Source organism: Palaemon carinicauda, chromosome 13, assembly GCF_036898095.1.
Source record: "Palaemon carinicauda isolate YSFRI2023 chromosome 13, ASM3689809v2, whole genome shotgun sequence".
Classification (NCBI taxonomy): domain Eukaryota; kingdom Metazoa; phylum Arthropoda; class Malacostraca; order Decapoda; family Palaemonidae; genus Palaemon; species Palaemon carinicauda.
In genome coordinates this window covers 138,515,507-138,532,762 of record NC_090737.1, presented here as the reverse complement: position 1 = coordinate 138,532,762, position 17,256 = coordinate 138,515,507, and the positions used below count along the sequence as shown (strand labels likewise).

At 43.4% G+C, this 17,256-nt stretch overlaps 1 protein-coding gene across 3 annotated transcripts in view; it reads left to right on the top strand.

Annotated features, from left to right (window-relative positions):
* The window catches only part of Mat89Ba (nucleolar protein 6 Mat89Ba), a 62,044-nt gene that overhangs the window by 10,020 nt on the left and 34,768 nt on the right, over window positions 1-17,256 (top strand). For all 3 annotated transcript variants that reach the window (XM_068385970.1, XM_068385972.1, XM_068385969.1), the window contains 3 exons: window positions 8,375-8,491; window positions 9,245-9,421; window positions 16,505-16,663. In XM_068385970.1, the coding sequence (XP_068242071.1) occupies window positions 8,375-8,491; window positions 9,245-9,421; window positions 16,505-16,663 (453 nt within the window). The remainder of the gene's footprint in view (window positions 1-8,374; window positions 8,492-9,244; window positions 9,422-16,504; window positions 16,664-17,256) is intronic.

Sequence of the window (17,256 nt, the reverse complement as noted above, 5' to 3'; positions counted from 1 at the left end):
TTCAAACTTGGCTTTTAGAATTTTCTTTCTTTAACTCCTGGACAAGTTTCTTGATGTGCTATCAGCTTCTCTTTAAACTTGACCTTTAGAATTGTCTTTCTTTTGCTCTTGGACAAGTCTCTTGATGTGGTATCAGCTTAATTTTCTTTCCAAGTCTCTTAACATGCTATCATCTCTTCAAACTTGGCTTATAGAATTTTCTTTCTTTTGCTCTTGGACAAGTCTCTTGATGTGCTATCATCTTCTCTTCAAAACTTGGCTCATAGAATTTTCTTTCTTTTGCTCTTGGACAAGTCTCTTGATGTGCTATCAGCTTCTCTTTAAACTTGGCTTTTAGAATTTTCTTTCTTTAACTCTTGGACAAGTCTCTTGATGTGCTATCATCATCTCTTCAAAGTTGGCTTTTTAAATTTTCTTTCTTTAACTCTTGGACAAGTCTCTTAAAATTCTATCATCATCTCTTCTAACTTGGCTTATAGAATTTTCTTTCTTTTGCTCTTGGACAAGTCTCTTGATGTGCTATCAGCTTCTCTTCAAAGTTGGCTTTTTAAATTTTCTTTCTTTAACTCTTGGACAAGTCTCTTGATGTGCTATCAGCTTCTCTTCAAACTTGGCTAATAGAATTTTCTTTCTTTTGCTCTTGGACAAGTCTCTTGATGTGCTATCAGCTTCTCTTCAAACTTTGCTTATAGAATTTTCTTTCTTTAACTCTTGGACAAGTCTCTTGATGTGCCATCATCTTCTCTTTAAACCTGGCTTTTAAAATTGTCTTTCTAAAGAAAGACAGTTCTAAAAGCCAATTTTGAAGAAGTCTCTTAACATTCTATCATCTCTTCAAACTTGGCTTCTAGAATTTTCTTTCTTTTGCTCTTGGACAAGTCTCTTGATGTGCTATTATCTCTTGAAACTTGGCTTTTAAAATTTTCTTTCTTTAGCTCTTGGACAAATCTCTTGATGTGCTATCATCATCTCTTCAAAGTTGGCTTTTTGAATTTTCTTTTTTTAACTCTTGGACAAATCTGTTGATGTGCTATCATCATCTCTTCAAAGTTGGCTTTTTAAATTTTCTTTCTTTAACTCTTGGACAAATCTCTTGACGTGCTATCAGCTTCGCTTCAAACTTGGCTTATAGAATTTTCTTTCTTTAACTCTTGGACAGGTCTCTTGTTCTCGTTACCATGATTTTTCAATATTAATCTTACCCGATGATCATGTAGCTGTCAACTCTGTTGCCCGACAGAAATCTACGGTCGGGATACGCCAGCGATCGCTATACAGGTGGGGGTGTACACAACAGCGCCATCTGTGAGTAGGTACTCAAGTACTTCTTGTCAACAAGAACTCAATTTTTCCTCTGTCGTGCCACCGGCAAGACCTACTAATACGCCGTCCCTAACTGGATTTGTTTTCACAACTTTTTGGTGAAGTACACTATTCCAGTTTTGAGCTTTCGCTATGCAGGGGTTTTATCTTCATTTCAAAACTTGAACTCGTTTTGGATACATTTAATTATGGTGACGAAGAGAGTATGGACTCTCTTTCACTTTTAAATGGCCGACCCTTCCCTTAGACGGAAGTGTGTTTAGGTTTTTGGTAATTTTGCTTAACAAAGTTATAGATTTATTTTATATCTCTCCGCCATTTATAGGCCTCTTCGATTAACTTTCCATTTATTATAAACTTATAAAAATTAATTTTTATGTTTGTTTATATGCGACCTTTCCTAATGGTAGGCGGTCCTTACTTGGAACCGAAGTTAATATCGTATTTCCTGTTAAGAATTTATGCTATTTTAATTTTAATGTTTTTGAAAGAATTTCTTTGATAGTCTCGTACTGTTTTCAAAGGTGAACTAACGTTTAGTTTAGTCTCCGCAGTTGTTGACGTTCAGAACGTTCAACATGCGCTCTATCGTTACGATAGAGAGAGAGTATTTCACGGTTTCACGTTGCAGTAAGAGTAAACCGATTCTAGCGTTTCGTTCATTCTTTCTTAGCTTAAATGGTTTTAATTCTAATAAAGGAACTTTTTATTTGGGAAACCTTTCAGTTTTTTTCCTTTAACAAATAATATGTTTTAACGATATATATAATTGGGCTCTTCTCTCAGGTTCTAAGTCAAGAGAGAGAGAGAGAGATAGAGACAGAGGGAGAGAGAGGAGGATAAACGTTTCGTTCAAGCGGGTAACGTTGTTCTCGTTTTTTACTCTTCTCCCTAGTCGCTATAGGGGAAGAAGGTAAAACGTTTCTAGAGTTTTATTCTTGTTCCCAGGCTTTATGCGGTGAGAGATTTTAAACATAGTTTATTTGATCTAGTGTTTAGTCTCTTTTCCAGCCACTGAATTCTTTATCTTTCATTATGTTTTTCTGTTACATTGTAAAACTGTTTTCGCAATTACTACCTTTTAATGAAGGATAGGATTGCGTGTTTCAGGTAGAAATCACTTAAAGTTTCGAGTTCAGTGAAATAAGTGCAAACAGAAAATCAAAAGTGATAAAGTGATATGCGCAAAGTGTTACAGTGTTGCGTTCGAGGGTTCGTTTGTTCGTGCCAGTTGTTCACCTTGTCCGATACCTCTTACAAGCTCCCAAGCCCAGGGGAGAAGTAATGTCGAAGGACTTATGGGTTCCACAGGCTTGATATACGAACAGACGTTTCCCTCCGTGGTTTCGGGTGTATCTACACACGTTGCCGACGTGATCACCCCACCCACACAAAGACGAGAGAGCCCATTTATTCCTCGTCTGCGGAAGAGGTTTCTCGCAGAAACCATGGACCAAATCTTGCAGCTTTTAAGTGCAAGTCGGTCCCTTCCGCGCAAGTCCAACGGCCTAGGTGTAGCCACTGGGTCAGTTCGGACTCGCTCCAGTCATCCGACGACTGCACACCTCCCAAGAGAGGCAAGGTGGTACCGCAACAGGCAGTAACTCCGTCTGTTGCCGCACCAGCTGTTTTAGACCCTCAGTCACAACGGACAGTAGCTCCATTTGTTGTTGTCTTTCATAGGCCCTAGTGGTCCATGCTGCAGACTATGCAGTCTCAGCTTGCGGCATTCATGCAGGAGTATCATGCTGAGAAGGTTAACACTTCACCTGTTAACCTACAACCCGCCGAGGTTGTGTGCTCAGCAGATACTGCGGCTGCCTGCTCCCACACTCCACCTGTGAGAGCTCCACCACCGATGCGCAGTCCACCCTGCCAGACGCATGTTCTTGCTGCTCCATCCGTTGACATTCGTGAGCTTCCGCATCAGCAGTAGGAAGGTGCTGTAGAGCTGCCGGGTTCCAGCACTATGCGGCTTTCTCCGCAACCCATGCAGCATGCTCCGCATACCATACAGCATGCTCCGCATACCATACAGCATGCTCCGCAACCCACCGCAGCCCCTCCCACGCTCCAGCACTCTGCTTTTGTTGTTGCCAGCTCCCACACTCCGACTGCGGAGAAGGTTGACGATGCACCCGTGGGCCTACACCTCCCACGGTTGTGCGCCCGGCATGGCTTCCTGCTCTCACACTCTTGTTGTGAGAGCTCCTCCACCCATGCACAGTCAACCCTGCCAGATGTATGATGACTCCCACACACAGAGCACTCCGTTGCCGTGCGTGAGCTTCCACAAGCTGCCATGTTTTGACACGGTGTGTCAGCCTCCGCATCACACTGTGGTTACCGCCACTCGCCCGCAGCAAACTAGTCAGTCAGGAGTTGAGGCTTCCCCACACAACTTTGGTTGTTGCCATCTCACAGACTGTCAAACAGTTACATGACGTTGCCTTCTGGTCTGCTACTCTTACACCAGTGCTGTATGTCCTCACGCTCCTGTTGTGGTTGACAGTTCAGTTTTTGACAGTTCACAGACTGTCAAGCAGTTTCATAACGTTGCCTTCTGGTCTGCTGCTTTTGCACCAGTGAAACCCTCACTGAGAGAACCTAGCTTTTCTCGGATATGGTTCCTGTAGATGAGAAAGTGCTTTTCTCCCTCCTTCTGATATTCCCTTGAGGACTCTGTCATTTGGAGAGGAGCCTTAAGCTGCTTAGCCTCCTATGGACTTTAATTTAAGCATAACATGCTTCCAGGGAGGGTAAATGGTTCCGCTTCAGTCGCTAACCCCGTCTGTTGCCACACCTGCTCCCATAGACCTTGGGCTTTGTTGCAAGACATGCAGTCCAAGCTTAGTCCTTGATAGAGGATTTTTTACGGAGAAGAACCTTCTTGCCAACTACCTTCCTACCGGTTGGTTGTACGCCCTGTTGACGCTGAGGTATCCTACTCACGTCCGCCAGTTGAGATGGTTCCTCCACCGGTGCGACCCAGTGTGGGTTGCCAGTCGCACGTTGACGTTAAGCTACTCTCGGAGGTGGTTGTGGACGTTCAGTGTTTCACTGGGAAGACGTTCAACAACCAGCAGGGTGACTTGTTGTGACGCAGTGCGGCAACCTCAGCAACCCGATAAGGGGTTGTCTGTACTACCCAGACAGTCTAGACAGTTTCGGGTTGTCGCTGTACTTCCTCGCATCCCCATGGTTGACAGTTCACAGACTGTGCAGCAGTACCATGATCTTGTGTCCGGCTCCGTCACGCATCCACCAGTGCGACCGGATTCAGCGAGTCAGACGTTGCCCACTCCGTTGCCGTTTCCTCATCAGTTTCGGATGAGGAACCCTCTGATGAGGACATGGCTGAACAAGATCAATCCCCAGCCCTGCTATCCATCCAGAAGATGCTGAAGAAGGAATACGGCCCTGTCAGGCTGTGGATGAGTCTGGTTAGGACACTGTCATCCGTGGTTCAATTGGTGTCACTTGGAAGACTTCACCTCCGTCCTCTTCGGTTTCATCTAGCTCTTCACTGGAAAAGGACGAGACGCTAGAAGCGGTCTCGATCCCGGTTTCCGGAAGATAAGTCTGGTCTAACCTGAGGAAAGGACTTTTTCAACCTTTTTAGGGTCTTCCCCTGACTGTTCAGACCCCCAACCACGTTCTCTTCTCAGACGCATCGGACGTAGGCTGGGGTCGACCTTAGGCGGTAGGGAATGCTCGGGATTATGGAACTCGAGTCAAAGGACAATGCATTTTAACTGCAAGAAGCTTCTGGCAGTACGTCTGACCTGGAAAAGCTTCAGGTCTCTCCTTCAAGACAAAGTAATGGAGGTCAACACGGACAACTCCCTGCTTTGATGTTCATCTCCTAGCAAGGAGGGACCTACTCTCTGACATCGTGCGAGTTCGCTAGTGACCTCCTCTCCTGTTCAACAGGTCTAGACTTTTCACTAGTAACAAATTTCTTCCAAGGCAACTTGAATGTCTTAGCAGTTTGTCTCAGTAGGAAGGGACAATAATTCTAACATATTGGACCCTCCACAGAGATGTATGCAAGAGACTTTGGGTCACCTGGGGCCAGCCAACCATAGATCTCTTCGCAACCTCGATGTCCAAGAGGCTCTCAATACTTTGCTCACCTATCCCGGACCCAGCAGTGGTTCTTTTAGATGCTTTTCTACTAGATTAGTCTCATCTAGATCTATATGCATTCCCTCCGTTCTAGATTGTCAACAAGGTACTGCAGAAGTTCGCCTCTCACGATGGGACAAAGTTGACACTAGTTGCTTCCCTCTGGCCCGCGAGAGAATAACTTACCGAGGTACTTCGATGGCTAGTAGACGTTCCCAGAACTCTTCCCCTAAGGGTGGACCTGCTACGTCTGCCACGCGTAAGAAGGTACTCCAAGGCCTCCACGCTCTTCGTCTCACTGCCTTCAGAGTATCGAAAGACTCTCGAAAACTAGAGGTTTTTCGAAGGAGGCAACCAGAGCGATTGTTAGAGCAAGGAGAGCATCCACCCTTAGAGTCTACCAATCGAAGTGGGAAATCTTCCTAAACTGGTGCAAGTCAGTATCCGTATCCTCGACCAGTACCTCTGTAACTCATATAGCTGACTTCCTCTCATATCTGAGGAAAGAGCGATCTCTTTCAGCTCCCACTTTCAAGGGTTACAGAAGCATGTTGGCATCAGTCTTCCGTCACAGAGGCTTAGATCTTTCCAACATAAAGATCTACAGGACCTCCTTAAGTCTTTTGAGACCACGAAGGAGCGTCGTTTGGTTACACCTGGTTGGAATTTAGACGTGGTTCTAAGATTCCTTATGTTAGACAGGTTTGAACCACTTCAATCAGCCTCCCTGAAAGATCTCAACTTTAAGACTCTTTTCCTGATATGCTTAACCACAGCTAAAAGAGTCAGTGAGATTCATGCCTTCAGCAAGAACATCGGATTTTCATCCGAAATGGCTACATGTTCTACATCTTGGTTTTCTAGCCAAATACGAGCTGCCTTCTCGGCCTTGACCAATATCGTTCGTTATTCCAAACTTATCGTATGGTTGGAAATGAACTAGAAAGAGTATTATGTCCTGTAAGAGCTCTTAAGTTCTATTTTAATAACCTTTACGGGGCCCGTCTGAAGCTTTATGGTGTTCAGTTAAGAATTCATCTTTGCCTATGTCAGAGAATTCTTTATCCTGTTATTTTCAGACTGTTAATACGAGAAGCTCATTCCCTTCTGAATGAGGAAGACCAAGCTTGGCTGAAGGTAAGGACACACGAAGTTAGAGCTGTCACAACTTCCGTGACCTTTTGATAAATAGATCTCTGCAAAATATTTTCGACGCAACCTTTTGGAAAAGCTAATCAGTGTTCGCGTCTTTTATCTTAAGAATGTCCAGTCTCTTTACGAGAACTGCTACACTCTGGGACCATTCGTAGCAACGAGTGCAGTAGTGGTGGGGGCTCCACCACTACAATTCCCTAATTCCAGAACCTTTTTAATCTTTCTCTTGAAATATTTCTGGGTTGTCCGGAAGGCTAAGAAGCCTTCCGCATCCTGGTTGATTTGGCGGGTGGTCAAATTCTTTCTTGAGAAGCTCCTGGATTAGAGGTTTTGATGAGGTCCTTTAGTATGGGTTGCAGCCCTTCATACTTCAGCACCTAGGAGTCGCTCAGCATCCTAAGAGGATCGCTAGGCTCAGTAAGGAAGACGTACTTAAAAAAAGCAGAGTAATGGTTCAAGTCGACTTCCTTACCAGGTACTTATTTATTTTATGTTTGTTATTTTTGAATAACGGCTAAAATAAGATACGGGATACTTAGCTTCTTTGTTAACTTGTATGCTGGTCTCCACCCACCACCCTGGGTGTGAATCAGCTACATGATCATCGGGTAAGATTAATATTGAAAAATGTTATTTTCATTAGTAAAATAAATTTTTGAATATACTTACCCGATGATCATGAATTTAAGGACCCGCCCTTCCTCCCCATAGAGAACCAGTGGACCGAGGAGAAAATTGAGTTCTTGTTGACAAGAAGTACTTGAGTACCTACTCACAGATGGCGCTGTTGTGTACACCCCCACCTGTATAGCGATCGCTGGCGTATCCCGACCGTAGATTTCTGTCGGGCAACAGAGTTGACAGCTACATGATCATCGGGTAAGTATATTCAAAAATTTATTTTACTAATGAAAATAACATTTTTAAACAAAGTACTTTGGATTATGCAATAGAGAGATACTTTATGGCCTTTTTCAGATTACACAAAACATTCCAACAAGATCCTAAAAGAAAATAAAAATTAATGATACTGGGTAAGAAAATTTAGCATTAAAACTAGCACAATGTGGACTGGTGTTTAGGCAGATCGGATTGTAGAGCAATGCTGTTTACTCAGTACAGTCATACAATAGAATGAATGGTAAAGTTTTCAATTGATTAGGTCTGGTTGGTTAGGGTAGGGTAGTACATTTTTCCCTTTTATTGATGTGAATTGATTGACAGATAGGACAACTCAATTGATTGACAGATAGGACAACTCAACCAGTGCGATATATTGAACAAAGTTCCTTTTACGGTATTTCATGTTGTTTAACCCTTTTACCCCCAATGGACGTATTGGTACGTTTCACAAAACTCATCCCTTTACCCCCATGGACGTACTGGTACGTCCTTGCAAAAAACTGCTATTTACATTTTTTTTTTGCATATTTTTTATACCTTTATGAGAAACTTCAGGCATTTTCCAAAAGAATGAGACCAACCAGACCTCTCTATGACGAAAACTAAGGCTGTTAGAGCAATTTAAGAAATATATATTGCAAAATGTGCTTGAAAAAAAAAAAAACAGCCTGGGGGTTAAGGGTTGGCAAGTTCCAAATAGCCTGGGGGTAAAAGGGTTAATGAGGCCCACCATTAATTATTCCTAACTATATTAAAATCAGTTAAAAGACATATCCAATATTTGATAGCCATTTTGGTGATTTATTATACATGTTCTGAATGATTGTGAGAATTATTATAACAGACTATTGATATATATTTTCAGATGGAAGAACTCTTGCTAGAAGTAAGCGTCAAGGACAAACATCGGCACAAGTTGAACCAATGGCTTAACCAGTTTACTTCATTCGTTAAATCTCTTCCACAGTCGCCAGCTTATCAGGTACAGTATGTTGAAACACTTTCAGAATCTTAGTAATTTAGGGCTGCAACAAAGAAAGTAAGAAATATGCTTTTATTATTATTATTGCTTATTAAGCTACAACCCTAGTTGGAAAAGCAGGATGCTATAAGCCCAGGAGCTCCAACAGGGAAGATAGTTCAGTGAGGAAAGGAAAATGAAATATTTTAAGAAGAGTAATACTAAGATAAATATCTCCTATATAAACTATAAAAATTTTACCATACTAAGAGGAAGAGAAATAAGATAAAATATGTGCCTGAGTGTACTCTCAAGCAATAGAACTCTAACCCTAGACAGTGGAAGACCAGGTACAGAGGCTTTGGCACTACCCAAGAATAGAGAACAATGGTTTGGTTTTGGAGTGTCCTTCAAGAAGAGCTGCTTACCATAGCCAGAGAATCTCTTCTACCCTTAGCAAGAGGAAAGTGGCCACTGAACAATTTGTGCAGTAACCCCTTGGGTGAAGAAGAATTGTTTGACAATCTCAGTGTTGTTAGATGTATGAGGACAGAGGAGAATATGTAAAGAATAGGCCAGACTATTCAGTGTGTGTGTAGGCAAAGGGAAAATGAACCATAACCAGAGAAGGTTCCAATGTAGTATTGTCTGGCCAGTCAAAGGACCCAACAACTCTATCGGTAGTTTCTCAACGAGTGGCTGGTGCCCTGGCCAACCTACTACCTAGTAAAGAATTGTTTGGTTGACTAATTATTTCTCTTATTTATTTTTCAGTTGAGTGCCACCAAATGGTTGAAAGAAAACAATGTTGTTGACCCATTAACCCTGCCTGAAAGTAAAGGATCCTTCCAGTTTATTCCTCCAACGGAAGTTAAATTTGTCGGTGGTGCAGCCGCAGGAACTCTGCTGAGTACCGATGAAACGGTTGACGTTATGCTCGTTCTTCCAAAGGTAAGAGGTGTTTGTGTTGTGTTTTTTCCACATGAATATTTTTTCACAAAAGTAATATTTTAATTAGAATATATTTGAAAAGAGACTTTTTTTCGTATAATACTCTTTAAAACTCTATTTTCAATATTAAACTTACCCGATAATCATGTAGCTGTCAACTCCGTTGCCCGACAGAATTCTATGGAGGGATACGCCAGCCATCACAATACTAGAAGGGGGTGTATTTACCAGCGCCACCTGTGGCCAGGTACTCAAGTACTTCTTGTTGACACCTCCTCAATTATTCCTCTGTCGTGCTTCCGGCAAGACGTTCTAGGATACGCTTATGTTCTTGGAGTATTTTCACGACTTTGGTGAAGTATTTCTCTTTGATTTCGGCTGTCGCTTTACTGGAAACTTCTATATTAGCTTAGTTAGCTTTTGGAATTAATTTGATTAATTATGGTGACGAAGAGAGTATGAACTCTCGTTCACCTTTCAATGGCCGACCCTTCCCTTAGACGGAAGTGTTGGTGTCTAAGAGAGTATAGACTCTCTTTCTTAATTTTGCTTAACTAAAGTTATAGATTTATTTTATATCTCTCCGCCTCTTATAGGCCTCTTCGATTAACTTCCTTTTATTATAAACTTATTAAAATTAATTTTTATATTTGTTTATATTCGACCTTCCTAATAGTAGGCGGTCTTTTCTTGGTACCGAAGTTAATTAACATTGAGCCCGTCATTTCGGTTTTACCTGTTAACATAATATGCTATTTCCGCCACAGAGTTTGAAAGAATTTCTTTGATAGTCTCGTACTTTTTCAAAGTTGAACTAACGTTTTGTTTTGTCTCTGCAGTTGTTGACGTTCAGAACGTTCAACTTGCACTCTATCGTTACGATAGAGAAAGAATGTTCACGGTTTCACGTTGCAGTAAGAGTAACCGTGTCTAGCGTTTTGTTCATTCTTTCTTAACTTAATGGTTTTGATCCTAATAAAGGAACTTTTCATTTTGGGAAATATTTCAGTTTTTTCCTTTAACAATAATATGTTTTAACGATATATATGATTGGGCTCTTCTCTCAGGTTCTAAGTCAAGAGAGAGAGAGAGAGAGAGAGAGATAGAGACGGAGGGAGAAAAATAGGATAAACGTTTCATTCAAGCCTGCCAGGCGTACGAGTAACGTCGTTATCGTTTTTGCTCTTCTCCCTAGTCTCTTTAGGGGAAGAAACTAAACGTTTCTAGAGTGATCTAGTGTTTAGTCTCTTTCCAGCCACTGAATTATCTTTCATTAGATTTTTCTGTTACATTGTAATTCTGTTTTCGCAATTACTAACTTTTGAGAAAGGATAGAATTGCGTGTTTCAGGTACAAACCACTTAAAGTTTCGAGTTCAGTGAAATAAGTGCAAACAGAAATCAAAGTGATAAGTGATTAGCGCAAAGTATGTCAGTGTTGTGCGTGAGGGTACTTCTGTGCGCGCCAGTCGTCCTCCCAGTCCGGGACCTCTTGCAAGCTCCCAAGCCCAGGGGAGAAGCAATGTCGAAGGGCATAAGGGTTCAGCAGGCCTTGATCGGCGCACAGAAGTATCCTCGGTGGTTGTGGGCGTGTCTTACCGAGACCGTCACTCCCACCCGCAGACGATTGAGCCCTTATTTTGCTCGTCTGCAGAAGAGATTTAGGGGAGAAAATAAAGGCAGAGTAACGCTGGTCTCAGGTCTCAAGACCTCTTAACGTAAAGTCCAGACCTATGCCAGACGTACGAAGTTAAAGTTCAACAACCCGGATGCAGTCATTGGGTTAGCTCTGACTCTCCTCAGTCATCAGTTGAATGCACTCCGCCTAAGAGGAGTAAGGTTCTGCCGCAACAGATCTCTGCTGTTAAGGCTTTACCTCAGCAGACCTTAGTGTCTGCCGACCCCAAGTTGACTCTACTGCAGTCCATGCAGTCACAACTTTCGGTCTTGATGCGTGAGTGTCGGGCTGAGAGTGTTGCGCCTCCGCCTCCGCCTACACTCCCTCCGCCTACGCTCGCTCCGCCTGATCGCAGTACCACCTGCCAGGCGTACGATGTTGTGGACTCTACTACAGTCCATGCAAGCACAGCTTTCGGACTTGATGCGTGAGTTTCGGGCTGAGAGTGTTGCTCCTCCGCCTCCGCCTACACTCCCTCCGCCTACGCTCGCTCCGCCTGATCGCAGTACCACCTGCCAGGCGTACGATGTTGAGCCACGTGTTGAGTTTGCTGTTCCCAGTGGTGTTCAGCCTCCGCCTTCCTTAAGGCAACCTTTACAATGGGATCAGGAGGATTATACCTCTCTTCCTCCGCCTCCACTTGCTGCTCCACCAGTGATGCAACACTCGGTTGAGGTACAACAACCTCTCCCGTCCATGAGTCAGTCTCCTCAGCTCTCGCTGCAGCGAGCTCAACCCTCCACAAGGCAAGCACCACAACACCTTAGCCTTGCGCCTCAGGAGCCTCAGCTTGCGAGACATTTACCTTGTTCTGCGCAGCCTCTTCCTCATCGCGCTCCGCTCACACCACAGGAACTGGAACTTGCTACTCCGCTTCCGCCAACCGCTCAGCAAGCGCAACCCTTGGGTTCAACCACTCATGCTTGGAGTCAGCCTCCTCCACCCATGCGCCTTCCTTCTGCTTGTCTTTTATTCAGCCTTTGCAGACTGAGCCTCAGGTGTTCCCTCAACAGAGTCTTGAAGAGGAAACCACAACTATTGTTGTTCCAGCTCGTTCTGACTCTGCTGTTCAGCATACCTTACCTCCATTTTCAAACCATATGATAATGGAGGTTATTTGTATTTCTTATAAAAATATATTTGTATTCCTTGCAATATATTTTTAACAAGATCGCAAAATATGGCAAAAATATGAATCATGAGTTATGAATGTAAGGTAAATATTATGTTGATATTAAAACCCCATGCAAGCATGCATAAAGCACTCTAGCACTGGTCATGGAATTTCTGAGAAATGTTAAACGCCATGCACACGCTCTGCTTTCCTTACAGCAGGCTCTGCTTACAGCAGGCTCTGCTTACTACATGCTCTGCATACAGCATGCTCTGCATACAGCATGCTCTGCATACAACATGCTCTGCATACAGCATGCTCTGCATTCAGCATGCTCTGCATACAACATGCTCTGCATACAGCATGCTCTGCATTCAGCATGCTCTGCATACAACATGCTCTACATACAGCATGCTCTGCAGACAGCATACTCTGCATACATCATGCTCTGCATACCTTACCGCATGCTTCTCAGTCACACATCTTTGGTTGTTGCCAACTCACTAGACTGTCAAGCAGTTTCATAACGTTGCCTTCTAGTCTGCTGCTTTTGCACCAGTGAACCCTCACTGAGAGAACTTAGCTTTTCTAGGATATGGTCCCTGTAGATGAGAAAGTTCTTTTCTCCCTCCTTCTGATATTCCCTTGAGGACTCTGTCATTTGGAGGGAGCCTTTAGCTGCATAACCTCTTATGGACTTTTATTTAAGCATAACATGCTTCCAGGGAAGGTAATGGTTCCACTTCAGTCGCTAATCCCGTCTGTTACCACACCTGCTCCCATAGACCTTGAGCTGTGTTGCATGACATGCAGTCCAAGCTTAGTCCTTGTTAGAGGATTTTTTGTTTACGGAGTCAATGTGTCACGGGGAAGACGTTCAACAACCAACAGAAGTGACTTGTTGTGACGCAGTGCGGCAACCTCAGCAACCCGATAAGGAGTTGTCTGTACGACCCAGACAGTCTAGACAGATTCGGGTTGTCACTGTACTTCCTCGCTTGCCCATGATTGACAGTTCACGGACTGTGCAGCAGTATCATGATCTTGTGTCCGGCTCCGTCAGACGACTGGCTTTTAAGAGCTCCCACAAGTCGTCGCTGTCTGGAGATTTTCAAATGGACTATGGATCTGACCAAGGAACTGGGCCTCCTGGTCAATTTTGAGAAGTCTCAGCTCGTTCCATCCCAGACCATTGTCTCCTTGGGTATGGATCTTCAGAGTCGAGCTTTTCGGACTTTTCCGTCAGCCCCAAGGATCTTCCAAGCCCTAGAATGCATCCAGAGCATGCTGAGAAGGAACCGATGCTCAGTCAGGTAGTGGATGAGTCTAACAGGGACACTTTCATCGCTGGCCCTGTTCATCGTGTTAGGGAGACTCCACCTTCCCCCCCTTCAGTATCATCTAGCTGCTCACTGGATAAAGGACATGACGCTAGAGACGGTCTCAGTTCCTGTTTCCGAAGAGAGGAGGTCTTCTCTCGCGTGGTGTAAGAACAGCTTTCTTCTCAAGGAAGTCTACCTTTGGCTGTTCAGAAACACGACCGCCGTCTCCTCTCGGACGCATCAGACATGGGCTGGGGTGCGACTTTGGACGGACAAGAATGCTCGGGAACATGGAATCAGGAGCAAAGGACACTTCACATCATTTGCAAGAAGTTGTTGGCGGTTATTCTGGCCTTGATAAACTTCAAGTCCCTCCAGCTTAACAAAGTGGTGGAGGTGGACTCTGACAACACCACAGCCCTGGCTTACATCTTCAAGCAGGGAGGGACTCTTTCGTGGAAGTTGTTCTAGATCGCAAGGGACCTACTCATCTGGTCTTAAGATCGAAAGCTAACTGGTAACGAGGTTCATTCAGGGCGGTATGAATGTCATGGCAGATCACCTCAGACGGAAGGGTCAGGTCATCCCCACAGAGTGGACCCTTCTCAAGAATGTTTGCAACAGACTTTGGGCCCTGTGGGGTCAGCCAACCATAGATCTGTTCACTACCTCGATAACCTAGAGACTCCTGTTGTATTGTTCTCCGATTCCAGACCCAGCAGCAGTTCACGTGGATGCTTTTCTGCTGGATTGGTTCCACCTCGACCTGTATGCATTCCCGCCGTTCAAGATTGTCAACAGGGTACTTCAGAAGTTCTCCTCTCACAAAGGGACACGGCTGACGTTGGTTGGCTCCGCTTTGGTCCGCGAGAGAATGGTTCTTAGAGGTACTGCATGGCTGGTCGACATTCCCAGGACTCTTCCTCTAGGAGTGAACCTTCTAAGTCTACCTCACGTAAGAAGGTACACCCAATCCTCCACGCTCTTCGTCTGACTGCCTTCAGACTTTCGAAAGACTCTCAAGAGCTAGGGGCTTTTCGAAGGAGGCAGCCAGAGCGATTGCCAAAGCAAGGAGAACATCCACTCTCAGAATCTATCAGTCTCAAGGGGAAGTCTTCCGTAGCTGGTACAAGACCAATGCAGTTTCCTCAACCAGTACCACTGTAACCCAGATTGCTGACTTCCTGTTATATCTAAGGAAAGTAAGATCCCTTTCAGCTCCTACGATCAAGGGTTACAGAAGTATGTTGGCAGCGGTTTTCCGCCACAGAGGCTTGGATCTTTCCACCAACAAAGATCTACAGGACCTCCCTAGGTCTTTTGAGACCTCAAAGGAACGTCGGTTGTCCACTCCAGGCTGGAATCTAGACGTGGTCCTAAGGTTCCTTATGTCATCAAGATTTGAACCTCTCCAATCAGCCTCTTTTTAGGACCTCACATTAAAAACTCTTTTCCTCGTGTGCTTGACAACAGCTAAAAGAGTAAGTGAGATCCACGCCTTCAGCAGGATCATTGTTTTCACATCTGAAACGGCTACATGTTCCTTGCAGCTCGGTTTTTGCTAAACGAGCTTCCTTCACGTCCTTGGCCTAAGTCGTTCGAGATCCCAAGCCTGTCCAACTTGGTGGGGAATGATCTGAAGAGAGTACTTTGCCCAGTTAGAGCTCTTAGGTACTATCTAAAAAGGTCTTAACCTTTACAAGGACAATCAGAAGCCTTATAGTGTGCTATCAAGAAACCTTCTTTCCAAGTTCTAAGAACTCAGTTTCTTACTATTCAGGCTTCTGATTAGAGAAACACATTCTCATCTGAAGGAAGAAGACCTTGCTTTGCTGAAGGTAAGGACACATGAAGTGGGAGCTGTGGCTACTTCAGTGGCCTTCAAACAGAACCATTCTCTGCAGAGTGTTATGGATGCAACCTATTGGAGAAGCAAGTCAGTGTTCGCATCATTCTATCTCAAAGATGTCCAGTCTCTTTACGAGTACTGCTACACCCTGGGATCATTCGTAGCAACGAAGGCAGTAGTAGGCGAGGGCTCAGCCACTACATTCCCATAATCCCATAACCTTTTAACCTTTCTCTTGACTACTTTTTATGGGTTGTACGGTCGGCTAAGAAGCCTTCCACATCCTTGTTGATTTGGCGGGTGGTCAATTCTTTCTTGAGAAGCGCCGAGGTTAAAGGTTGTGATGAGGTCCTTTAGTATGGGTTGCAGCCCTGTATACTTTAGCACCTTTGAGTTGATTCAGCCTCCCAAGAGGAACGCTGCGCTCAGTAAGGAAGACGATCTTATTAAAGGCAGAGTAACGGTTCAAGTCGACTTCCTTACCAGGTACTTATTATTTCATTGTTATTGTGGATAACTGATTATATGAAATACGGGATACTTAGCTATCCTTTAGTCTTGTACACTGGTTTTTCACCCACCCCCCTGGGTGTGAATCAGCTACATGATTATCGGGTAAGTTTAATATTGAAAAATGTTATTTTTATTAGTAAAATAAATTTTTGAATATACTTACCCGATAATCATGATTTAATCGACCCTCCCTTCCTCCCCATAGAGAACCAGTGGACCGAGGAATAATTGAGGAGGTGTCAACAAGAAGTACTTGAGTACCTGGCCACAGGTGGCGCTGGTAAATACACCCCCTTCTAGTATTGTGATAGCTGGCGTATCCCTCCATAGAATTCTGTCGGGCAACGGAGTTGACAGCTACATGATTATCGGGTAAGTATATTCAAAAATTTATTTTACTAATAAAAATAACATTTTTGTAGAATATTGTCACTTTCAAAAGTAATGCTTTATTAAAAAGTATGAAAAGATATTTTCTCAGAATATTACTGTTTAAAACTCAATTTATTTTGTACTAAATTTTCACTTACAAAAGTATTACTTTACTTAAAAGTGTGAAAAAAGATTTTCTCCGAATATTACTCTTTAATCCTCAATTTATTTCGTAGGAAATTGTGACTTTTAAAGACTTCAAGGATGGCAGATGGCTCGCTAAAAGAAGCAAGTACCTCTCTTGGATAGCCTTCAATATTCAAGGCCAGTCTGACCTAGTGGCAGGCGTTAATTGGACGTACCATCTCGGAAATTCAAGTCGACCAGTATTGCAGGTAAAGATCTCTCTCTCTCTCTCTCTCTCTCTCTCTCTCTCTCTCTCTCTCTCTCTCTCTCTCTCTCTCTCTCTCTCTCTCTCTCTCTCTCTCAGTGTGATTGTACTATAACTTTGTTTTGCCTTCTGTTAAATGTGGATTGTTGGTGGTGGGTGTATTTAATGTAACTGATTTTATCAAACACCACTTAAGTGCTAATGCTGTTTTTTCTATTAATTTATACATAGTTTATTTACAGTAGCTTTCTATAAAAATAATTACATGCAATGATATTACATATGTATCTTTTCCACTGCTTACAATGGTGTAGTTTCCCTAAACATGGTTGAGGGAAAATTTGATATGGCAGGTATCATGGTTTAATGAAAGTACTAAGTCATTTCTGAATTATCATATGGCCGGTTAAGAGGATTTATCTTGAATGAGGGTGAAAATATATACAATACCAAATTTAAGAAGTTTGATGGAGAGACCAAAAGTAGTTGGTGAAAAGTTCCAAAGAGAAAGCTGTTTCACTTGGGAGATTCTAAAGAGGATTTTGATAGCTTGTGCATCAAACAAGTGGAGGCACTGTTAACTAATGTATAACTATT